This window comes from Monodon monoceros, unplaced genomic scaffold (genome assembly GCF_005190385.1).
Source record: "Monodon monoceros isolate NGI ecotype Baffin Bay Population unplaced genomic scaffold, NGI_Narwhal_1 Super_Scaffold_15, whole genome shotgun sequence".
NCBI classification, from domain to species: domain Eukaryota; kingdom Metazoa; phylum Chordata; class Mammalia; order Artiodactyla; family Monodontidae; genus Monodon; species Monodon monoceros.
Window position 1 is genome coordinate 46,004,331 of NW_021703771.1, and position 25,951 is coordinate 46,030,281.

Here is a 25,951-nt window from a genome sequence, read left to right on the forward strand (position 1 = left end):
TCCTAATAGCCCCTGTGACGACCTATTGGAACATTTCATTACCCCATGTCGGGCCTCCTTAACCCCAGATGCTGCCCTCCGCTACCACCTGTTTTCTTTTGCCAAACCCTCCAGACATATTGAACATCCATCTCTGTCCATCCCTAGTCAAAGCCTTTTATATAACTCATATCAGTGTAGTTTCAGAAACTGTTCTATCTCACACCTTGGTTGTGTCCCAAACAGAAGACCTCCTCCGTGAAGCCTTCTCACATCTCCCCAGTTGGAAATCATCTCTCTCTCCTCTGTGCTTCAGCAGTGTATTCTCTACTCCATTCTAATGGGCCTTCCCTCTTTCTACCTTAAATGATTCATTCATATGTGACTTACCCACCCTACCATGTGGCAGGGCCCTTGAAAGCAAGAGCCACATCCTCCACTGTCGTAAAATAAATACCCGGCGAAAATTTCATGAAGTGAATTGTGTCTGGCTATGTAGTTGTATTATTTTGATAGATAGGGTTTTTTGTTCACTTTTTCTATCTTACTACAATCTTAGAATATCAAAGCTAAAAGAAGCCGAAAAAGTTTTGGATTCAGTGTTCCATTTTACGATGCAGAAACTGAGTCCTAAAAATGAAAGACCAGACTAAGGTTCATAAACCCAGTTGCAGTCAATCCTTATGCATTCAACCCAACAAAACAGTCTCAGAGTGGGGATGGGGAGAAGGGTGCTTGTAGCACTCTCTGTGGAGAGGCGGCTGGCCCCATGTGAACTTAGACTGATGGGGGCGTAGAGCCCGTGGCCCTCCGCTGTGGACCCCGCACCTTGATTCTGGCACTCAGCACCTAAGGGCACCCTGTCCGATAAGGTCAGGGCAAAAGAGACAATCATGGACGCTGCCTTGGTAGCCAGCAGGAAAGGCAGTGGAAGAACTGAAGTGCACTTGAGAACCAGTCGTCAGAACCACTAGGACACTGGCTGAATAAGAGTAGTTTGGGAAAAGCAGCTCTGTGAGTTCTTTTAGTCCACCTTCATTGTCTCTTCTCTCCCCCACAAAAAACTAAAAAAAAAATCTACAGAGTCACTTTCTTGTTAAAGATGAGGAATTGAATTTATGCATTTTAGTTTTATTCTCTCCCCAAACCTTACTAAAATGACATTATAGAGGAAATGTTGTGATCTCAAGAGGATAAACAGATCAGGAGAATAGATAGAGCGCAAGGAAACATTTTTGGAGGAAGGAAAGCAGGTGGAGGTGTGGTCATTTAGCAGAGCCAAGAGAGATGAAAGCTGGCTGCCTGCAGAGGGAGAAGACAAGAATTAAGTGATGTTTTTCACTATAGAACCGCATGAACACTCTGGAATTCGAGGTAGCAAGTATCTCTGAATGCAGGGTTGAGGGGCAGGACTGAAAGCAAGGTGAATATTTAAAAGTTTGTTTTAAGAGCTAAGTAGACCCTAGATCCCCACCCCACAGCAGCAGGAGGCTTTCCTCTGCTAAACCACCCCCCCCACACACATACACACACATACACACATACACACACACACATACACATACACACATACACACACACACACACACACACACACACACAGAACCAGAGCAACTCCAAGTTCAAAGATACCAGTCATACTAAGGCGCTGTGCTAAAAATGGAGAAGGGAATTAAATGAGCATCCTCATCCTGAGCCTTGAGACCTCCCGCCTTCTTCCCGGACTCGACTCCCTGACTGAGGCTCAGGCGTTTATTGCCCAGGCAGGAGACCAGCAGATTCCTCTCTGGGGAAACTGGCGTATGCCAGGGAAGACATCCAGGTGCTGTCATCAGGCGACCCCAGCGGAACATCAGGGTCCCCCCTGACAACCAAAAGGAAGCTGCCACAGACATAGGCTCCGATTCTTAGGTCTCACTATTAAATATGAAGACCAGCCCCAAATTACAAAACATTTGAGAAAAGCTTCTCATATTACAAACAGCTCCCAGAACAATGAGGCAAAAAGGAAGTCAAGACAATGCAGGAAGCAAATTAACACTTTAAAAAAACTATGATTAGTATCCTCGGAAAGATAAAAGAAGACTTTGCATGTACGGAAAAATCAGAATACTGTTTTAAGAGGCAGTCAAAATATAAGAAGGAGTCTGTGGAAAATTAAATTTTTAAATTCTATTAAAAAATTAAGGAAACATACCAGAATTGAGAGCAAAAATACAAAGAGTAGAAAATAGGAGAAAACAGCTAATAAAAGAAAAGGATACAACAAAGGTGACCATTATCCAACTACTAGGATTTCTAGAACAAGGAAATAAAGGGAACAAAGAGTTTTCTTTATTACCAAAGAAATACTATTAAAAAATCCCAGAAGTAAAAGGGATGATTTTCCAAGCTGAGTGTCCAGATGAGTAAAATGTACCACAGATAAGAAGCAGTTCCTGGGACTTCCCTGGTGGTGCAGTGGTTAAGAATCTGCCTGCCAATGCAGAGGACAGGGGTTTGAGCCCTGGTCCAGGAAGATCCCACATGCACAGAGCAACTAAGCCCGTGTGCCACAACTACTGAGCCTGCACTCTAGAGCCTGCAAACCACAATTACTGAGCCCACACGCCACAACTACTGAAGCCCGCGCGCCTAGAGCCTGTGCTCCGCAGCAAAGAGAAGCCACTGCAATGAGAAGCCTGCACACTGCAACGAAGAGTAGCCCCAGCTCGCAGCAACTAGAGAAAGCCTGCGCGCAGCAACGAAGACCCAACGCAGCTAAAACTAAATAAATAAATAAATTTATAAGGGAAAAAAAAAAAGAAGTTCCTAAAATTTTCCAAAGAGAGGACAAAAAGCAAGTCACTGATCATATGTCCAGGAATCAGAATGGCATAAAACATTTTAAAGGCAATTGTAGAAGCTAGAAAACAAAGATGCAGGAGTTTTATTTTTGAGGAAAAGGGATTTTCAACCTAGAATCCAGCCAAATTATTAATCAAGTGTGGGGCGGGAGGGAAGAACAGCTCCTCATAATGAAAAAAAAAAGATTTTTGCCTTGCATGCTTTCTCTTTTCTAAAACAGAACAAAGAAGCCGTGGAATTGAGGAAATAAAGGTCCAACATGGAAATTACCAAGGTACATGTGAAGGAAACCCCTAGGGTAACAGCTCTGTAGAGACCAGAGGACAAGCGCCTGTATCAACTCTAGGAGGGAAGTGTCCAGGAAAAATATAGTGAGGAGCTGGATTATCTCATATATATACCCATATTGTGAGAAGGGTTACAATTCTGTCAGAGAGTTTAGGAATATAGAAACCTAAGCAAATGGGGGGGGGGCATTTATTAAACTACTCAAGAGAAGAACCACAATCATAGTATTTGAGTAACTTAGCAAATAATAATTAAATAGACATAGTAACATAAACTTGCAATATTGATTCATCTGCAAATTGGGGTAACTGTCAGAGGATGGGGAAAGCAGAGTTTTTCTGTGTGTAGAGCTGGTGGGGTCAGGCTGGTACGTGACTAAGAGCTTAAATCCTTGCCTCTTGCAGTAGGCAGTCGATAGATCTCCCCCAAGGTTGAAAACTCACTTATACTGCAGCAGTATAAGCAGAGCGTTTAGGAAAGTGGAGGTAAACACCAGAAGGAATGTGCAGAGGCCTGGGATGTGGGGATGAGATAGAGCACAGGACTCCTGTTTTTCACCATAAACCTTGTCATACGTTTCAGTTTTTTAGCTATATAATGTATACTTCAATAGAAATAATAGAAATAGAAATAAATAGAAATAGAAATTTATTTCAATAGAAATAAAACCCGTAATTTTTAAAACTACACATTTAAATTTTAGTTACTTGTTTTGTCTCAGGTGTTTCTCACCTGAGACCTAAAAGCAGGTTCCCACAGGTGCTGAGACCCCCGGCCCTCATTCCCCACACGTGCCACAGTATTTACACCGTCCACTGTGCTGGATGCTGCTCTAGGCACTGCGGACATGGAGAGGATGGATCGGGGCTGCATTTTGTTAGCAGGACCCTAGAGTGGACGGGACCTATTAGCATGGTTGTAGGAAAAGAAAAGTAAGGAACCAGATGGATGGCACGAAGGAGGATGCATGAAATCAAGAGCTCTGTTTTGGCCAAAGTTTGAGACGCCTGTGAAAATCCACACAGAAAAGTCAGCTGGGAGAAATGTAAGACTAAGGGCTGGAAATTTCAATTTGGGACAGGAAGGGAGATAGATTAAGTACAGAGAAACTCTACACATTCTCTGTTCTTCAGAAACCATGATTCTGGCAGGGAGGGACCTATTTTTCCACTAGATACTAAGAGCAGGCTCAGATAGCCAGAAGATGCGAGACATTAGCCCAGGGTTCTAGTTTGACTCATCCAACATGAAGGAAATATAAGAATTTTTTTGACAGAAGTCTTCTAAGTTTCTACCATCAGCCCAAACTGCAGCCTATTGAATTTAAAGGAAAGTAAGACGAACTTATAGGTTATCTGCATTACATAACCAATACTGTGGACCCCATTTCCTACCGATGTCATCCGGGCTTTACGCAAATAGGTAAGAAGGTCTCCTCCTTCCATCAGCTCCAGGATGATGTACTGGGGCTCATTCAGCAGACAAACCCCAAGCTGCTTCAGAATGTTGGGGTGATTAAACTTACTAAAAGGCGAAAAGAGACAGGCAGGATAACATGACAACGACAAAAATCTAGTGAGGATCTTTATGGAACAGAACAATTCTTTATTTCTGGTTCCCTTCAAAACCCTGATTTTTTTTTTTCCTCTTAATAAATGAAAGCCTCCTTTTCCAAGAACCCAGCTGCATGCCTGCCTTACAGAGGTAATATTGCAACCCCTAGTGGCCAAGGCATGTGGATAGAACAGAGGGAGTTTTAGAAGAAGTTATATTAAGCATTTTATGTTCTGGAAAAGAAAGTAATTTTAACTAATGTCCTTCTTTGAAAAATATTTTAGAACATTATGTTTTTGGTCATGACAAGTATGAAATATTCTCTCCCTTTCAGAGAAACAATTCAGACACTCAGGTTTGGCTACAAATGTTTGCTCAAGAGGTCAAAGCAAGTAAGCTCCAATCTAACAATCAGAACCCACAACTTGGGACCCGATCAACCACTGCCTCAGGGTGTATTAAGATGTATTTGAGTAGTTTTCATGACCATCAACTAATTCTAACCTTGAAGACAAGTTTACCAAGACCAGGGATATTCTCATTGACATCACTGTACTTAAGAGAACTCTCCCTTACTTGGTCTACTTGACCCATTATCACACGTTTAGGAGAACATAAGCATATTTAAAGCTGAACAGCTTCAGAAATCCCTTGCAAGACATGCTTCTTATTGAAGGTAAAAGAAAGGACTGCCTGAGGACTGCTTGTGACCAGGCTCAGAAGGCTGGATTCTATAGAATACTTGTCACTCCAGACATATTTTCTTTTAAACTTCAGCCATGTTTATTTTGGGCATGATCTGTTATGTCAGGTCATTTTGAATGTTAAAAATCCACCAATCAGATGTAAGAGCTTCCTACCCATACCAAGGGAAAATTATTTTAGAGCTGCCCCGATACCTCATCAGGTGTGCCTCCTTCAGGAATTCAATCTTCTCCTGGTCTGTGGAGCCCTTCTTCAAAGTCTGTGCAATGTAAAAACAAGCCAGGAATCAGTATAGCAGACATTTCCGTGAGCTCAGTGGGTTAATGGAGACAATCTTTGTTTTGTTTTGTAATATGCACCCTTGTCATAAAAAACTGTGTTCTCCAATTCTCCAGCCTCCCTTGCAGACAGGGCTGGTCATATGACTCAGTACTCATCAAAGAGATGTAAGGGGGAAACTGCTGAGGGGGAGAGAGGCTTGTGCAGAACTTTTACTTTCCTGAACATATACATCTAACACTATCCTTCCCCCTCTCCATGTCCTGAATGAAGATGTGATGCTTGATTCTTTGGCAACCATCTTGGGACCATGAGGCACCATACATGTACAAAGTTGAGAGAATTTCAGATATACTGGCTCTGGCCTGACACAGTACTACACCAAAGCCAGAAGTCAACTTGTTATCTAAGAAAAAGAAACACTTGTTTAAACCAGTTGAGGTTAGAGTATGTGAAAGACTGTTAAATGCTATCAATTGGAAGTGGAGAAAATTTTGCCAACTTCTCTGGCTGTATAGCCCACTCTCAAAGCAATGAATTCCTAACAAGCAGTGATCAGGATATTACTCAATTACATAAAAGATTCATCATCCTTTGATCAAAAGAAAGTTTTATAAAAATATGAGAGTGTATCCAGGGCTTCCTTAAAACTACATCATCAAATACACCATGATGAATAATTGTGTAGTCCAGGGGTCAGCAAACTACAGCCTGTGGACCAACTCCAGTCTATTACCTATTTTTGTACAGCTTATGATCTGAAAGTAGTTGTTACATTTTTATTAGTTGTTATTTTATTTTTTCCAGGTTTATTTTTTTAACATCTTTATTGGAGTATAATTGCTTTACAATGGTGTTAGTTTCTGCTTTATAACAAAGTGAATCAGTTACACATATACATATATCCCCATATCTCTTCCCTCTTGAGTCTCCCTCCCTCCCACCCTCCCTATCCCACCCCTCTAGGTGGTCACAAACCACCTAGCTGATCTCCCTGTGCTATGCAGCTGCTTCCCACTAGCTATCAATTTTACGTTTGGTAGTATGTATATGTCCATGCCACTGTCTCACTTTGTCACAGCTTACCCGTCCCCCTCCCCATATCCTCAAGTCCATGCTCTAGCAGGTCTGTGTCTTTATTCCTGTCTTACCCCTAGGTTCTTCATGACATTTTTTTTCTTAGATTCCATATATATGTATTAGCATATGGTATTTGTTTTTCTCCTTCTGACTTACTTCACTCTGTATGACAGACTCTAGGTCTATCCACCTCACTACAAATAACTCAATTTCGTTTCTTTTTATGGCTGAGTAATATTCCATTGTATATATGTGCCACATCTTCTTTATCCATTCATCTGTTGACGGACACTTAGGTTGCTTCCATGTCCTGGCTATTATAAATAGAGCTGCAATGAACATTGTGGCACATGACTCTTTTTGAATTATGGTTTTCTCAGGGTATATGACCAGTAGTGGGATTGCTTTTTCCAGCTTTATTGAGGTGTAATTAACTTGTTACATTTTTAAATGGTTGAAAAAAGTTATAAAAAAGAAGAGTATTTCATAACACATGAAAATTATATAAAATTTAAATTTCCGTTTTCATAGATAACGTTTTACTGGAACACAACCACACCCATTCATTCACATATTGACTGTGGCTGATTTCACACTGCAATGGCAGAGTTGCGTAGTTGCAACTGACACCATCTAGCCAGCAAGCCTAAAATATTTACTATCTGCCCTAGCACCTAGCACCCCAGTTCTCTTATGGTACATTTGAAGGGAAAGACTGTCTGCCAGGTCTTAGCTAATTAGTAACCTCAGAGGTAACTGTTAATAACAGAATTTATGTAGGAAATGGGGGGGAAATGTGATTTCTGTAGCCATGGACAGGTTTCTACCTTCTCCCAGTTATCTTTTCCATCAAGAACACTCCTCTTTTATCATAGTTGTATCCATGTAAGTCCCTGTAAATATGTTGACATAACAAGTCAAGGAGTTAAAAGATCAGCATTACCTTCACTGCTACTTTGGTTTCTGCACTTCCAACTCCTAAGATGTCTACCGCTGTCCCTTCATACACTTCTCCAAAGGCCCCACTTCCCAACAAGAGACGCAGAGTCAGTTTTTCCCGAGGGAAGGCAGGAAGACTGTCAATCTCCTCTTGGGTTGGAAGCGTACTGGAAAATAACGATATTTTTGGTCTCCCAAAACGCATATGGTTTACGAGTGGGTGTTGGTGTTAGTGTTTGAGAGAGAAAAAGTATGAGAAAGAGGAAGAGAAATCTTATGGTTTTGCAACACTGCAGTGCATTCAACGTGACATAGTGATGTGTCTGTGTTCCTACTCCACCATCCAGAATATTCCTTCTCTCTTCAAAAACCCAGACAGAACATGTTACTGCACTTCTAGGCACCTTCATTTTGATAGCATGCCTGTGTGTGCACTGCCTCAAGGCTTTTTACTGTAGTTTGTTTCGTTAAAGTTATCAGTTATTAATTTCTTCAGGTCACCAATTTGTGTAAAAAGCTATTGCAAATTAGTTATAAATACAGCTGGGCTTATGATCTCAAAAGCTTTTGCTTTACTTCATACACCTGATCTCTCATGTAAAACAAAATTTACTATGACCACAAAATTACTCCATGTCCATCAGGTTAACTTTTAGAAAGTCAAGCTTCTCACTTGGAATATCATGAGGGGAAGGAAATCCATCTGCATTAAAAATGCTTTGAGATTTTAAAAGAGAGTCTTGAATATCAGATATGCTGTGTATTTTCTCCAGGAAAAGTCACCTCTGAAAAGCTGATTTAGGTCACCTCTGTGTCTACTTTACATCCTGTGTTCTTATGTCTTTAAGTACATTTCTAGAAGCAAGGCCAATGGCTATATAATCCTTTTTGCATGGAACATAACATAGTGTCTTGTACAATGAGACATTTAAATATTTTCTTTAATTATGACAATGGAAGCTCAAACCTCATCTATGTTAGAGAAGTTTTGTAGGCAATCACCATAGAATTTCTGAAAACAGAACAAAATTGACCTAATAGCACACACAAGAGACCTTGGAATTCTTCTCTTCCAGTTGAATCAGTCATGTTACCATCTACTCCCTTCCACGTAGTAGTTATCTCCTTGTTTTATTGACTTTCAAACTATGTGATAAGACACTAGAAAACAACTAATTTTTGTTTATTTTTCTTAGGATAGAATAACAACATAATTTGCCATCCATCCCAGGTCACATTTGAGAGTGAAAGGGGATGTTACTTTTGAATATGCCAGAATAATAAGGGCATAAAGCAGGACAGTCCTGGGTAACGTGGCATGCATGGGCACTCTCTTTAGAGTTGCCCTCTCTCCATCTAGGTGCCCCGTAATGCTGGCCCAGGTTACATACTGTATCGCATAGCAGGCATTCGCCAGTCCTACTCCAGCGGCCAGACCTCGAAGGTCAGCCAACTCTTTGTCTTCATTTATGAGACCCGTCAGCCCTTCCTTGGGAGTTTTTTGATTCTTTAATCTTCTGTGCCAGACTATAAAGACAAAAGATCATAATTTACAAAATAAAACATTGCTTTCTTTTTCTTTAGGAAATGCTAACAATACATTTTTAAAGTTTATACTGAAGAACACTGTTGATAGAATAACAGAATTTGATTGAAAAAATATGCCCATAATAGAATAACTAAATCCAGGTACAAAGCCATATAAAAACACATAACTTATACCACATCACATTTTATCTCACTTCTCAGAGTAAATTTTAATATATTTCTTATTGCTGTTATAAACAAGTTGAAGCAACTTAATATCAGAACTTATTTCTCAAAATCACCCATAAACTAGAATCAAAATAAACCAAAACAAACTTGCATAATAATTATTAGTGAACAAATTCATTTCTGAATCCAGTTATGTCCAGGTTATACTCCTCAGCAGACCTGAGGAATGCTTTCAATATAATGGCATGCTTTATTTTAAAATGCAGAGTACAAGAGTGTATATTCATTGTTTTTCATAATACACATACTCAAATACATAGAAAAATTATTAGAATGAAATCTACCAAGTGTTAGCAGTGATCCTCCCTAGCTGTGGGATCATGGGCGATTTGTATTGTCTTCTTCATACAATGGGCAAATATTATTTTTATAATCATGAAACATAAGTAATATCTTTTGAAGATTAAAATACAATTATATCATTAAGATCGCCCATCAATACTAGAATATTGGCTCAGAAGTTGAAAACAGCAAGGGTGCTTTGTGAGATGATGATTAAAATTTGAACTTTATTCCATAGTAGCTTCAGTACCCAACAGGTGAGAGTTTTATGCAAGTGAAATTCCGTCTGAGGGACCACACAACAGGGAGAGATCTTAAGTAGCTTTGCTAATGCAATTCTTCAAACCTGAAATGCTCTTACCATCCCTCTTCATTTTTAAAGGCCCAGAATGAGGCCCCACATCCTCAGGGATGCCTCCCGAGACCTCTGCAACCTCTGTTGATCTCTCATCTCTGAACTTCTAAGACCAACTGTGGCTCTCAGTCAGCGTGGCTATGTCACTGTCTTCTACATTTCCTATTTTCTTTTATTGCTGTTTAACATATATCCTGCTATTTATCTTTTCGTACAGGTATGTCTTACCTCCCCCATTAAATGGCAAGCTCCTGAGATCAGCAATTGTATTTTACAGTTTATTTTCCTTTGCTCCCAGCATCAGGCTCATGTTGCACAGTAGATATAACCACTCACCAAAGTGAAAGCTGTCGATGCTTATTTTAAAACCCTTGCTTCAATTTTGTATTTATAAGTATGACTGATGAGAGCCCTCTGCACAATACAAATTTTTAAACAATTGCTGTTTTCATTATTTGAATAATTCAATCTTTTCTCATGCGCTCGCATAATCCTACCGGTAAAACCGCATACACTGCTACTAAAAGTAAAAGAACCAAATTAGCTTACCTATACTCAAAAATCTGTGAGTTCCAAGTACAATAAAGACCTTTAAGTCCTGCGAAAGTCAGATATCCATAGGATGTCTTGAAAGCACAATAGCTTGTCTGAAATTATCTCATGTTCATCCACTAGAGTTATGGGTTTAAACAATGGTGATGTACAAGTAGGCAGGCAAAGGTCAGATGAAGGACTCTTCATGTAATACTCCTTCCCAGTAGGAAAGCAGACAAGCAGTCAAGCCTATATGCCAACTGCCAAATATACTGCAGTCATATGCATAATTCTGGAGGGACTGGCTTAGTGGCACAAACATCAGCTGTGCAATACTTAGACTCCCTGGAACCACAGTTTAAAACCTGGCAGGGTCAGCTGAAATATTTAGCTTTGCAAGTTAGCTGAAGAAATAATATATTCCATATATTATCTGGTGTGGAATCTTTGAAGAGAAATCTCAATTCAAGTTTCAATGTGCTCTCTTGTAGCTTATGACTCCAATCAGTTTGGAGAAGAATATAGATTTAGAACACTTAGTAAAATATTGGCTTTCTTTATCTTGAGAGTTCAACTTTATGTTTGTAACTTTTCCTTAAACTTTCCCCTATTTTCGAAAAAAAAGAAGAAACTACTGTTTCCTGAATATGCGCTTGAGTGTTCTCTTCCGGTAAATATCATGTCTTTTTTTGTAATGTTTCAGCATGTCAGGGACTCATACGTTAATAATGACAGGGTGACCATATATCTTATAATCCAAACCAGAACATTTTGGGGACTGAAAGGAAGTACTATTAATGATTATGCTGAAACAATAGGAATGAAGCAGGATGTATGATCCACTATGGTAACCCCATAGGTCCAATATTTAATCATCCTTTTGGGAGTTGTCGCTGTATTTTCTCATCATTAAATCTTAAGAAAAAAAAAAAAAGACTTTTAAGACCAATTCATTAGTATAAAATGAGTGGTGGGAAATAGCTAGCTTCCTATCTATCTAACCTAATTCTTCTGCTTTCCTGGTCATTTACAAATGAGCAGGGATTTGAAACAAGCAGGCCAGACATCTGCAAGAGAGAGTATTGAATGCTATAAGGCAGAAATGGATCTTTTGCAAGAGGCCCTGCTCATTTTAGACCAGGCTGTCTGCCTGGAGACCTAAACTATCCCAACCAAGGATTGTCACTGGTTTCCCTATAAAAAAAACAATTTTTTTATACCCAGAGTCATTTTTCTTTTATTTATTTCAAACTGTAAGTCACAAAACACTTGTTAGATAGCCAATCTGTAATACTGTTTTAAAGAAGGCTAAAGTTGGTGCCTTTGCAAGTAGCTTTATCTAAAGTATACTGTGAAGTGTAAATACAGATTTATTTTTCATAAAAGTTACCCCAGATTAGAAAAAAAAATTCACAGGAGTTAGTGGTTATTGAAGTATAGCCAAAGGTAATATTGTGAACTTTATAAATTTATTTCATGTGGAAAGTTAAATCAACTCAGAGATTAAATCAAGTAATATGATCAAATAAATAGTTTATTACCTATATTTCTAAATCTACTATACTTACCAAAGGTCAATAGGATTGTAACAACCAGAAATATTCCAATTATAGTAGTAAGTATAAAGCTTGTTTCTGGTATCCAAAAACCGTCTAATAAAATAAATGAGAAAAAGAAATTAATTCAAAGAGTAAAACTAGATTGTCTCAGTGATATGTCAGATATGCCAGAGTTAGCTCCTATTGGATTTTTGCAAGCCACTTGTTAAACCATCGGTAGCTTGAAATCAATCATGGTGAGAGTATTTACACCATGAGAAATCAAAATCAAGGTTTTCTTCTTATTTTTTTTTCTTTTCCAATGATCTGGTTTACCAATACATCATTGGGATATACCCACCCCGTCTTCTACTTTAAAATGGCTGAGGAAACATGTATAATCTTTTTAGCGAATTTGGGACAAAGAAGTCTCAGTCTTCACACACTATATGGTTGGGAGTATTATTTCTTCTATAACATGTTCATGTACATTTAATTCCATGAGTACTGAACTGAGGAATATAAACATAATAACATGGTACCTGCTCTTAGATAGTTTCATTGAGCAGAGGAGACAAACATGTGGACCAGAGCTGGCAAACTATGGCATGCAGGCCACATCTGGCCACAGCAGCCTGATTTTGTACTATTCATGAACTAAGAATAATTTTTACGTTTTAAAAATATTATTTGAAGGAGTTCCCTGGTGGCACAGCGGTTAAGAATCCGCCTGCCAGTGCAGGGGACACGGGTTCGAGCCCTGTTTCAGGAAGATCCCACATGCCGCGGAGCCAGTAAGCCCGCGAGCCACAACTACTGAAGCCCGTGCACCTAGATCCCATGCTCCACAACAAGAGAAGCCACCACAAGGAGAAGCCCGAGCACCGCAACAAAGAGTAGCTCCCCACTCACCACAACTAGAGAAAGCCTGTGCGCAGCAACGAAGACCCAACACAGCCAAAAATAAATTAATTAATTAAAAAAAAAAAATATATATATATATATTATTTGGAAATAAAAAAGAAGATGCTACAGAGATCATTGAACGTAGCCCGGAAAGCCTAAAATATTTACTATTTGGTTCTTTGCAGAAAAGGTTTAGTGAGCTCTTCTCCAGATAACTAACTATAATGCAAATAAGAATGATGTCAGTTTTGTATAGAATAATGGGCTGTGTGTGTATAAAATGCAATAGCTCATTTTGCCTAAGGAGCAGCAGCTAAGCATCACAATGGGTTCATTTAAAGTTAGGCCTTCAGGCTCCCTGACTTCAGACTATACTACAAAGCTACAGTAATCAAGACAGTATGGTACTGGCAGAAAAACAGAAATATAGATCAATGGAACAGGATAGAAAGCCCAGAGATAAACCCATGCACATATGGTCACCTTACCTTTGATAAAGGAGGCAAGAATATACAATGGAGAAAAGACAGCCTCTTCAATAAGTGGTGCTGGGAAAACTGGACAGCTACATGTCAAAGAATGAAATTAGAACACTCCCTAACACCATACACAAAAATAAACTCAAAAGGGATTAAAGACCTAAATGTAAGGCCAGACACCATCAAATCTTAGAGGAAAACATAGGCAGAACACTCTATGACGTAAATCACAGCGAGACCCTTTTTGACCCACCCCCTAGAGAAATTGAAATTAAAACAAAAATAAACAAATGTGACCTAATGAAACTTCAAAGCTTTTGCACAGCAAAGTAAACCATAAACAAGATGAAAAGACAACCCTCAGAATGGGAGAAAATATTTGCAAATGAAGCAACTGACAAAGGATTAATCTCCAAAACATACCAGCAACTCATGCAGCTCAATATCAAAAAAAACAAACAACCCAATCCAAAAATGGGCAGAAGACCTAAATAGACATTTCTCTGAAGAAGATATACAGATTGCCAACAAACACATGAAAGAATGCTCAACATCATTAATCATTAGAGAAATGCAAATCAAAACTACAATGAGATATCATCTCCCACCAGTCAGAATGGCCATCATCAAAAAATCTAGAAACAATAAACGCTGGAGAGGGTGTGGAGAAAAGGGAACCCTCTTGCACTGTTGGTGGGAATGTAAATTGATACAGCCACTATGGAGAACAGTATGGAGGTTCCTTAAAAAACTACAAATAGAACTACCATATGACCCAGCAATCCCACTACTGGGCATATACCCTGAGAAAACCATAATTCAAAAAGAGTCATGTACCATAATGTTCATTGCAGCTCTATTTACAATAGCCAGGACATGGAAGCAACCTAAGTGTCCATCGACAGATGAATGGATAAAGAAGATGTGGCACATATATACAATGGAATATTACTCAGCCATAAAAAGGAATGAAGCTGAGTTATTTGTAGTGAGGTGGATGGACCTAGAGACTGTCATACAGAGTGAAGTAAGTCAGAAAGAGAAAAACAAATACTGTATGCTAACACATATATATGGAACCTAAAAAAGAAAAAAAAATGTCATGAAGAACCTAGGGGCAAGACGGGAATAAAGATGCAGACCTACTAGAGAATGGACTTGAGGATACGGGGAGGGGGAAGGGTAAGCTGTGACAAAGTGAGACAGTGGCATGGACATATATATACTACCAAACGTGAAATAGATAGCTAATGGGAAGCAGCCGCATAGCACAGGGAGATCAGTTCGGTGCTTTGTGACCACCTAGAGGGGTGGGATAGGAAGGGTGGGAGGGAGTGAGATGCAAGAGGGAAGAGATATCGGGACATATGTATATGTATAACTGATTCACTTTGTTATAAAGCAGAAAGTAACACACCACTGTAAAGCAATTATACTCCAATAAAGATGTTAATAAAAAAATATTTTAAAAATAATAATAATATAAAGTTAGGCCTTGAAGGATGAGAAGAATTTCAGTTGACAGAAAGTGAGAGAAAGGAAATCCCAGCTAAGGACAAGCCTGCATTCTAGGCTGAGGGAAACAAAGGCTGAGGACCCAGTGTCATGAAAGATTTTTACCAGTCTGACATGGCTACAGCATAAGGATAAATATCAGGAAAGATGAACCACAATCGGAGGGCAAGTCACGAAAGACCTTAAATGCCACAGAAAGGTTTGTACTTGATTCTGAAGGCAGTGGACGGAGAGCCATTTCAAGCATTTCAGAGAGCAGTGAAGTGATCCAGATTGTGCTGCAGCTGGATTAACTGTCAGCACTAGGATTAAGCCAAGAGCACAGGCTAGAAATGGTAGCTTAAATTAGGAAAGTCAAAGTAGGAATAGGAAGAAGCGAACTCATTAGACAGAAATCAAGAAAATAAAATCAACAGAACTTGGTGGCCGAATAGAGGGAAAAATCCTACATGGTACTGAGATTTCTAGCCTATGTGATTAGAAAGGTAATATGTTATGAACAAAAATAGGCTACCCAGTGGAAGATACAGATATCGGGAAGTAGAGTTTCAGGCCTGTTGTGTAGCAGACGAGAGTACCAGGAACAGAATAATAAAGCTGGATAAAAACCAGACTGTGGACAACCTTGGAAATCCATCTAGGAACATGGACTTGATGTGGTGGGCACTAACGATTAGCTGATTGTTACTGAGGAGAAAAAGGACATGCCGATCTTGATGTTTTAGGAAGATCACATCAGATGAAATGAATAGTTCAGTAGTTTCAATGATAGATTTGTGAAGTTATACATTCACCCAATTTACTGCTAATGCTAAGAATTCACTTATCTTTACCTCTGAACCTTTGTGTAATAAGTTAGTATATAGACAGACATGATAACATACCTCCAACGAATATAATATCCTCACTGATTCCACTATATTCACCAAAACCCAGATTATTTACAGCTACTACTCTGAACTGAAATGTTCCTTTCAGGTTTTTGGGCTTCCACGTGCAAATGCTACTGCATGAGCCATTAAATGCCATCTTCCACATTAAATTCTGGTTCTGTGAATTCTCTGAAGTGCCCTTACTGCAAAAGAAAGAGCAAAGTTATAAATATAGGAAATATACAAGAGAATATATGTGTTATTTCTAGGTGCTCATATATCATTTAATGACAGAACTCCAAAGCGTCTCCTGTTGCACACTTTGTCCTTGATTTCATTCCTCTCACATGGTTTGGCTACAGAACATAGCAGAGTCTTATAAAGTCATCCCAACAGTGCCTGGAGCCAACCAACTCAGCCCACCTGGAAAATTATGAATAATCAATGGCCAAGAGAAAGCTGAAGATCCTCTTCTTACTACTAGGGTGTGCAAACTTTCCTCAGAATTCCAAACACATAAGACAATTATTTCATACTTTTTAACTGGGAATTTTTTATTTTTCTTAATTTTTGGTGTCTTATGCTATCTGTCATTTACTGATACCATATCTGGATAAAATACAGAACATAAAATTGAAAAGGAAAATAAAATAGTTCAGCTACCAAAGTTATCATTGTATCTGAGATTCCAAGGTTCACTGCTTCCATTTATATTGGCCTACACTACCTCAGTGTCAATCCTCATTATTCTTCATAACGAAACATGGGAAGAGAACAAGAGCTGGGTTCGAAAGACATAACTGAAATTACTTTTAACAGAACCACAGACTGAAGGCAAGTTCAAGGCCTTCCAATTATGTCTTTTCTGACAACGAACTTTTCAAATCTGAAACTTCTCAGACCACAGCCGTTTTAGGACTTAGTACCAACCCACAGTAACCTTGAGGATAAGTAATGGAAGCCAGTTCTGCTCCCACTAACTGAGTGGTTGTCCTGAAAGAGCACCAAGGACAGCAAGGGCTGAGCCTCTGAGGGACAGGGAATGAGCAAGGGCAGCAAGGATGGTCACAACTGTGACCAGGAGCTAAGTGACCTCAGGACCATCCTAAGTAAAGCTGCAGGACACAGTGATTTTGTACATTGTGTGAAGTCTCACGTTGGGCATTGGCAATTTCATTGTTCAACCCAAACAACGCTGATCCAAGAGAAAGAGACCCTTAAAAATGTATAAAGGGCCTCTTCACGGTTATTGGCCACTGAGGAAGAGAAGGAAGAATGCTTCCTTTGTTGAGCACCTTCTATTTACAACACACCGTACTGGGGCTTTTCATATATTGTTTCATTTCATTGAATCTTCTCAACAACCTAAAGAGGTAGATATCATCATCCCATTTTACAGATGAGAAAACTTAAGTTTAAGAAAGCAATAAAGCAAGGATTTAAACATGGTCTGTGTACTGGGTTGAATAATTCCCCCCAAAATTCATGCCACCCAGACCTTGTGAATGTGACCTTGTTTGGAAATAGGGTCTTTTCAGATGTAATTAAGTCAAGATGAGATCATTCTGGATGAGGGTGGGCCCTAAATCCAATGACCAGTGCCCTCTTAAGAAAGAGAAATTTGGACACAGACACATACAAGGAGAACATCATGTGATGACAGAGCCAGAGACTGCTGTGATCCGTCTACAGACCAAGGAATGCCAAGGATTGCCAGGCATCACCAGAAGCTAAGAAGAGGCAAGGAAGGATGCTTCCCTAGAACGCAGTCCTGCCAGCACCTTGATTTCAGACTTCTAGTCTCCAGAACTGCTAGAGAATAAATATCTGTTGTTTTAAGCCACCCAGTTGGTCGTACTTTGTTCCAGCTTCCCTGGAAAACTCATACAGTCGGCTCAGCTCCCAAGTGCATGCACCTTGCACTACGACCACCACTGCACCATCAGCAAGTACACACGAGTATCCTGACTGAAGAAGATATTCTGAGATACTGTGAGGTACTCTGAGACAGATAATACATTCTATTATACCATAGTCCCTCTCCTGGGAGCAGAGACTTGGGGGCAAGGAAACGCAGAGTATTTATGGAGCCATGCACTTAAGGTGTTACTGAGGGGAATACACTACAGGGGTCCTAGTAAGACCGTGGTGTGGCCTGGTTGGTGAACATAAATGCAGTCACAGACCGCCAGGATGGTTCTGCAGGTCAGAATGTATTTCACTCTGCATGAAAAAAAAAAAAGTGACAGAAATTGCAAGAAAGTTTCAGTTAGAAATATGGCCAACATAATTCTCTAGCATGAGCAGGAAATTTTTTTAAGGCTATGGGAATGCCAGAGCAAGATGAAGCAAAAATAGATCTAAAGCTCAAGTTGCCAGGACTATAATTATGGAAGTGACTTTTGTCCTTGGAGCATCTTAAAAGATGGCTTCAGAGTCCCGTGAGGGGAGTGTCTGTGGAATTTGGAATTCTCCCCTCAAGTTGGCACAAAATCAGCCCATCTGAGCCAGTTATGATTCACAGAGCTCCCCATACTGGCCAGATCTGAAGTTGCAAATGTTCATCAGGTTTTCATCAAAGGCACATTTTCAGTCCCTGGGAACACACTACAAACTGTAATCTTGACAATAGAGAGAGAATCCTGGGCTGCCTATATACTGCAGGCCATTTTGGATGTTGACCTGATTTTACATTCTGAAAAATACCTAACTCATTGTCAATTCTCACTAGACCTTATTCATCTTCCTAAAACAAATTAACCTCAGAAATTTACATGCATACCATCATCTAACATCAAACGTCAGCTCAGAATAGGTACTAAGTAAATATTAGTTACATGCTCAAAAGATTGAATTGTTTCCATCGACAAGCAGTTGCAGATTTCTGAGAAGAATGACTACCTGCCTTGTAATTGAGTGTCAAGGCTGACCACTAGGAATTGTGCAAAGAACCTAATGATGCATGCAAGGCCCTTAAACTAAAGATCCTTTGTGTTTATTTATGAATACATGTTCATAAATAGTGTTACTTTTGATCTAATAATACCTTACAATTAACTGCTTAGGTCTTTGTAGTTTACAAAGCACTTTTGCAAACGGACATACCTGATCTCAAGGATATAGTACATAAGTCTGCCTCCATTATCATCAGCTTTTTCCCACTGTATTGAATTTTTACTCCCTTCTAATAATTTTGGAATGCCTGGTTTACTTGGGACTCCAGCTTTGGAAACAAAAGAAAATCTGATTTGTATGTTAGAAGTATAAAATATTCTGCAAAACATCTTTCTATAGACTGTATTTACTCAGAGGAAAGCCAGATATACTAAAGAAATATTCAGAAAATTATTCAAAAATTTTATTCAAGAAATATTCAAAAATTCTCATATGATTGCATATTTTTAAATGTGTAACTGAGGTTTTTATTAGTGACAGATTAGATGGATTAGTGACAGGAGTAACAATAGATCTTAGCCTGACACGAAATAAGTGATGCAAATGAAAAGAATTATTCTAAGTTTGGGAGCACTTTCCCTTGATTCCTATAGGGATCAACTTGGAGTTATAGTATACCTTTTAGAACACTAATTAATTTAATATACTTGTTAAATACTTTTTATTTTGGGCATCTGGTTATAGTAGTCAGTAGTAAATATTTGAACACTCAGTGACACTGTTTTCATTTATTTCTTACTGCAAAATATCATAGCTAGACAGGAAATCAGAATACTGAAATAATTTTGCCCACTTCAGGATCCTGCAAGACCAGATGAGTATTATCTCATTACTGCCAGTAAGGACTCCTACCTCTTTTCAGTTTCTTCAGTCAGGCTCTAGAGATAGTAATTTACTCTTTTAAGAAAAATCTCAACCTCTAGGATTAGTGAAGTAAGCGATGAGAAAGGAATTGAGAAACGTCTAAAGTTTTCTAAGTGCGGAATATGTTAATACTCACCTTTAGTCTTAAAGCTTTCTGGAAGTGAGGTGCTATTTTCTCCTGTCCTGTACACCACCACTACTCGGACATTATAGGAAGTATAAGGCTGTAGACCTGTGATGTTACAAACATAAGCAGGACCTTGGCTGCACGAAGCTTTAACATGGTAAAACTCATTGTGCTTCCACTAGAAAAAGAAGTCTCAATTAACATTTTGTTTCTTTAAGAAAAACATTTTAAACATAGAAATTCAAAAGCTTGTGGCAATTAAAATTTAAAGTTTACTTTCTATTAAAAAATAAGAGCTCCTTTATGAGTGTTTGATCCCAAATATTATCCTTACCACCAACAGCAATTTTATTTTTTATGACAAGCTATAAGTGACTTGAATGGTGGTCCTTAAGATAAGTCCAAGGCGGGAAGTGCACCCCTGAGTATATATCATCAGGGAAGATTCAAAGCTTGACTTCTTGTTATCCCTAATCAAAGGCATTTTTATTAAATCAGGATGACTGAGAACACAAATTTACACCTGAGGGGAAATGATGGATCAAAACAGTGATACTTTCAATTCCACGGATTTGCTAATTTCAAAGTAATAATATTTTTACATATTTTGATTCTTTGAAGAAGTCCACAGTGACTTATAAATTAAAACATTTAGTTTTTCCTCCCCAAACCCTCTTCAGACATCTAACCAACATTCCTTATATTTATACATAGGAAGCCTAGTTCCCTAAAAGAAGGACATTTTTGCCCACCATCACTCAGTCACTAAGTAGCAAGGTTACAAGTTAAATATAGGAAATGTTACTTTCATTTCACTGGGTCTCTAATTATAGCTATCTTAAACTTCTTTCTTTGAAACACTGCTTTTAAAAAATCTGTATGTTTGGACCCTTAATATCTTGTTTGAAAATGATGATTTTTTTCAATGTACAAATAGGAAAAGACAGAGGCATTCTGTCAAGGGTTCTTCTTGTCTTTTCCTCAGTAGAGTTTCCTAAGAAGGTCAGTTTCCATAAATAAACCTGACTTTACATCTCCTTTTTCATTTAGCACTCACAAGGTCATGCCATTTCATTGGATGGGCACTTTATATTAGTTTTCTGTTCAGTTAGAAATGATTCTCTGTAGCACCTTCAGGAAGTAGACCACCTGGTTCCAGAAAGAAAGAGGAACAGAAGGAATGAAAAAAAAAACAAAAACCAGAAATGCTGATGTCAGAGACATTGCCTGTTAAACTCATAAATGTCTCAATCCCACTGAGACATATAGCCTAATGAAACAGATGCACTGGGTCCTTAATATTTATGCTGAACTTTCTGAGAGAGACAGAGCGAGAGGAATGCTGAGCCCTGGCTCAAAAATTTTAGCCCTTTTTGGTCCTGCCTCCTTAATGCTCTGTCATAGAAGCCTTCAGTGAATAGTCTAGATGGCCCAACATTCCACACCAACCAGAAATTATCAGAGCTCCTTGGAATGTCAGGGAGATGTTTGACCAGGGGCTTTGCTGGAAAACTGTGGAGTATTGACCTCACCACAGGATTGAATGTTCTGGGCAGACCATCAGCTTGGAGAGGTACCACGGGCTACCCCAGTAAATCACAAGGGAGTTGGGATTTTCCATTCATCAGAGGCCAACAGGTGCAGGGGGGGAAGGCTACCACAGAGGATTTCCAAATTCCTGGGCAAGGGTGTGAGGGAAATGGTGCAGACTATAGTGCAAACCCAGTGTCTCAGTTTCAGAGACTGAAACTTCAGAAATGTTTGGTTCTGGTAGGGATTCCCCTGGACAGCTGAGAAAAAGACAATTGTAATGAATTTCCATGAAAAAAATTTACCAAAGCAAAATTATTTGTTTCTCCTCAATCTTAAATTGAATATGTTCTTCTGCTATACATTGTTGTGAGAAAGAATCTATGAAATTTAAGACCAAGATAAAAATTTAGCCTTGTGCTCTAATTCCCTCATTTTTCCATGTACAGAAAAGATGAAGACTGGAAGTTTATCCTTTTCTCCTTTCCTTTCTGGAAAAAAAAAATTTTCATTAAAATATTTACTCACCCTCATCACTCACCCCTCAGAGTTTCAGTGTGGAGTTACAGGACCATTGCTAGCTGTCCTATCATTGTGAGTTAGATTCAACTTGCTCAAAAGAAATAGAACTTTCTGACTAGATGTAACACAGCCTTCTACTGTGCTCATGAGTTAGTACTTGTAGGTGGTCACGCATGTAGAAATTACTATCTTACATGTTCAGCTTCATGATTTCTTAAGTGGTCTATCTGGAACCTGTGCTGAGCGAGTGTAGCGGAAGTTTTGAAAGAAAAAGCATCACATGGAAGTCATGAGGACTGAGCCAGGTGGCCCCTGTCTGCTGCCCCTCTCCCAAACTTTGCGAAGCTGGGTGGGTGACGATGACTCATGTTCCTTCTGTGTATGAACCAAGGAGAACCTCTGTAAGGATGAGTCAGCCCGGAGGGTCCTCCCCTGCACGGTTGTGATATCTGACTCATCAGGGTGCCTTACTGGGTCTCTGGCTTCTCATCAGTAAAACGAGAGGCTGGAGTCATCACCTCTAAGGTCCTTCCTCAGTTCACGTCTTTGATCTGGGAAATGAGCTTTACATCCCTCCCCTTGACCTCAAACTGAACCACATTAAGCTCACCTAAATAGATGTCCCCAAAGAGATGATCCTTCAATTTCTCCAATTTAAAACTGAATTTTTATGAAATGACCATTTTTTAAATAGGCAACAAATCATCATAAACATGCTCAATGGAAAGGATCTGATTGAACTATGGTCTTTGGTCTTACCAACTTAATATTCACTGCTGTTTTATATTTTTCATAGTTTTTATCTAAAAGTACAAGATTATAAAAAATATTTTACATAGAAAAATTTTAAACCTCTGGGGAGCAACTCCATTTTTTTTGTTTGTTTCTTTTTGTTTTGTTTTTTTGCGGTACGTGGGCCTCTCACTGTTGTGGCCTCTCCCGTTGCGGAGCACAGGCTCTGGATGCGCAGGCTCAGCAGCCATGGCTCACGGGCCCAGCCGCTCCGCAGCATGGGGGATCTTCCCAGACCGGGACACGAACCCGTGTCCCCTGCATCGGCAGGCAGACTCTCAACCACTGTGCCACCAGGGAAGCCCGCAACTCCATTTTTAAAAAAAAGTGAGGTCATGACTATACTGATTTGTTTTTAAGTTCCCACTAAACAAAACACTCCTAACCAATCTTTACAAATGCGGACACACAAATATATAATAATGAAAAATGAAACATCACAGTTATAAAAACTTAATCATCTATTAAGTACATCAGTATAAAGATTAATGTAGACTTTCCCTAGCAGTGAATTAATTAGATTAACTGATGCTTAAATTCAGTGGGCATTTTTACATTGGTTAAAGCGTGAAAATTTTTGGATGAGGAGCCATTTAAACTAGTTTACATGCCAAGATCCAACTAGTTTAGAATAAACTAGTTTTATATTTTACTTCTCTCCTGTTGCTATTCAGCCCTGAAATGGCTGAAAGAACATTTCTAAACAAGGTTTTAGATTTATGTTTGTTCATTTCTTTCCATTTTTTTTCATAGAAAACAGCAAATTGCTATGGACTTTAAACTGAAGAGCCATGCTGGTAACATCTAAAGTAAGTAAAACATTATGAAACCAGGAAACCATAATTTATACCCTTTTATGTGAAGCCTTTTAAGAGCAAATGAATCTCACTGGGAATTTTTTCCGTCAGAAATTAGTCTAGATAGTTTACCACTTCTATCTGGCAAACCTGAATCAATGAATCTTGTCAAATATATTGCTCATTTATACAACTGGATGCCCTAGAGATATCTTTTAAAAGGCCTTTTGAGGGCTTCCCTGGTGGCGCAGTGGTTGAGAGTCCGCCTGCCGATGCAGGGGACATGGGTTCGTGCCCCGGTCCGGGAGGATCCCACAGGCAGCAGAGCGGCTGGGCCCGTGAGCCACGGCCGCTGAGCCTGCGCTCTGCAACGGGAGAGGCCACAACAGTGAGAGGCCCATGAACCGAAAAAAAAAAATAAAATAAAATAAATAATAAAAGGCCTTTTGATTTATTCTATAGCATAAAACAAAGATTTGCATTAAAAGTGTACAGTGAGGGCTTCCCTGGTGGCGCAGTGGTTAGGAATCTGCCTGCCAATGCAGGGGACACGGGTTCGAGCCCTGGTCTGCGAAGATCCCACATGCCGCGGAGCAACTAAGCCTGTGTGCCATAGCTACTGAGCCTGCACTCTAGAGCCTGTGAGCCACAACTACTGAGCCCTCGCACCACAACTGCGGAAGCCCACGTGCCCTAGAGCCCGTGCTCCGCAACTAGAGAAGCCACCGCAATGAGAAACCTGCACACCGCAACGAAGAGTAGCCCCCACTCGCCGCAACTAGAGAGAGCCCACGTGCAGCAATGAAGACCCAAAGCAGCCAAAAAAATAAATAAATAAAATTTAAAAAAAATGTACAGTGAGATGTACCTTTTGGAGTTCAAACCAAAATCTGATAAGGTGAACATTAGATGGAGCCTTCCAATCTAATTGCAAACTAGTGTTCCCTGGAACCAAGGCATGAGGTTTCTCTGGCGTGTCAAACATTTTCACAGTGACAGGATGACTCTCCGTGCACCACATTTCCTCGGCGTGGCAGGCCAGAACCTTTTTGTAGAAAAGAACAATTGCTTAACTTTTCTAGAAACTTGCACTTGAGAATGGCAATAAAAGTACCCAATATACTCGCCGTACTTTTAACACATAGAGTTTTCCACCAGACAGTCTAGTAACAAGGAGAGAGAGCCTCCCATTTGGATATTCACTTTGCCTTAGTGGAGTCTCAGGAATGGGAGCCAGTTGAGAGATTGCCACCTGATAGCGGACTGCCTCTTTCGGTCCATTTGGCTTGTGAGATTCTCTCCAGGATATAACGAGGCTGGTGTCTGACTGCACGGTTGTGTTAATGAGCCAAACTGCCTCTGGTACTGAAATAAATAGCAGTGCACAATAAGGCATGTTGCAACAGCACTGAAAGATGGAAAGAAGTAATAGGGTCTTGATTGAGGAATAGGCATATCATGTGAGCAGAATGAATGACAGATGTTCCAAAGGAAAGCCAGCCTCCTACATAATGGTAAGTTAACAGGCTGCCTGAAAGGCTCTCGCTTATTTTTGCCTAATGACTAAATCATTCTCTGGCTGCCGCTCAAGGATATGGCCAATGATGAATAATCCAATTCGGGTGAGTTTTGTGAATGGCATCAGAGATGTGTGAAAGAAATGGCCTCCCCTCGTAATAATCGCCACCTCTTACAACACCTTTTCAGATTCTAAATCCACGTTCTTTAAGGCAATGATGTTATATTACTTTACAACTCAGTAGCCTTGGTAAAATTCGCATAGAGAAAAGGCTTGGCTTTCCTAGGTTTCACCACATGTACAGAGACCTGTAAATACATGGGAAGAGAGTGACACTGTGAGGTGAGACCAAAGAATGTGTTTCCAGACACATAGAATTGATGATGATGTTTTGCCATGTAGTTGCTTTTCATTTTGATGGGATATTTTCCATCATCTTCTGGTGTTCGAGTAAGGATCATGTCAACAGAATATTCTCCTAGAAATACATTTTTCTTATTAATAAAGATAACTTAGCATCCAGATAAAAACCAAGTATAGGGCTTCCCTGGTGGCTCACTGGTTAAGAATCCACCTGCCAATGCAGGGGACACGGGTTTGAGCCCTGGCCCGGGAAGATCCCACATGCTGCAGAGCAACTAAGCCCATGCACCACAACTACTGAGCCTGCGCTCTAGAGCCTGTGGGCCACAACTACTGAGACTACATGCTACAACTAATGAAGCCCACGCACCCTGAGCTCATGCTCTGCAACAAGAGAAGCCACCGCAATGAGAAACCTGTGCACCACAGCGAAGAGTAGCCCCCGCTCGCCGCAACTAGAGAAAGCCCACGCGCAGCAACGAAGACCCAATGCAGCCAAAAATAAAATAAATAAATTTATTTTTTTAAAAAACCCAAAAAACAAATATAGGTAC

The 25,951-nt window shown here is 39.6% G+C and overlaps 1 protein-coding gene across 1 annotated transcript in view; it reads right to left on the bottom strand.

The window, feature by feature from the left end:
• Positions 1-25,951, bottom strand: part of ROS1 (ROS proto-oncogene 1, receptor tyrosine kinase) — a 112,890-nt gene that overhangs the window by 20,086 nt on the left and 66,853 nt on the right. Inside the window, 10 exon segments of the mRNA XM_029223909.1 lie at positions 4,509-4,638; positions 5,568-5,632; positions 7,676-7,838; positions 9,063-9,198; positions 12,187-12,270; positions 15,941-16,131; positions 19,034-19,151; positions 19,884-20,052; positions 24,384-24,560; positions 24,648-24,880. Coding sequence (XP_029079742.1) covers positions 4,509-4,638; positions 5,568-5,632; positions 7,676-7,838; positions 9,063-9,198; positions 12,187-12,270; positions 15,941-16,131; positions 19,034-19,151; positions 19,884-20,052; positions 24,384-24,560; positions 24,648-24,880 — 1,466 coding nt within the window.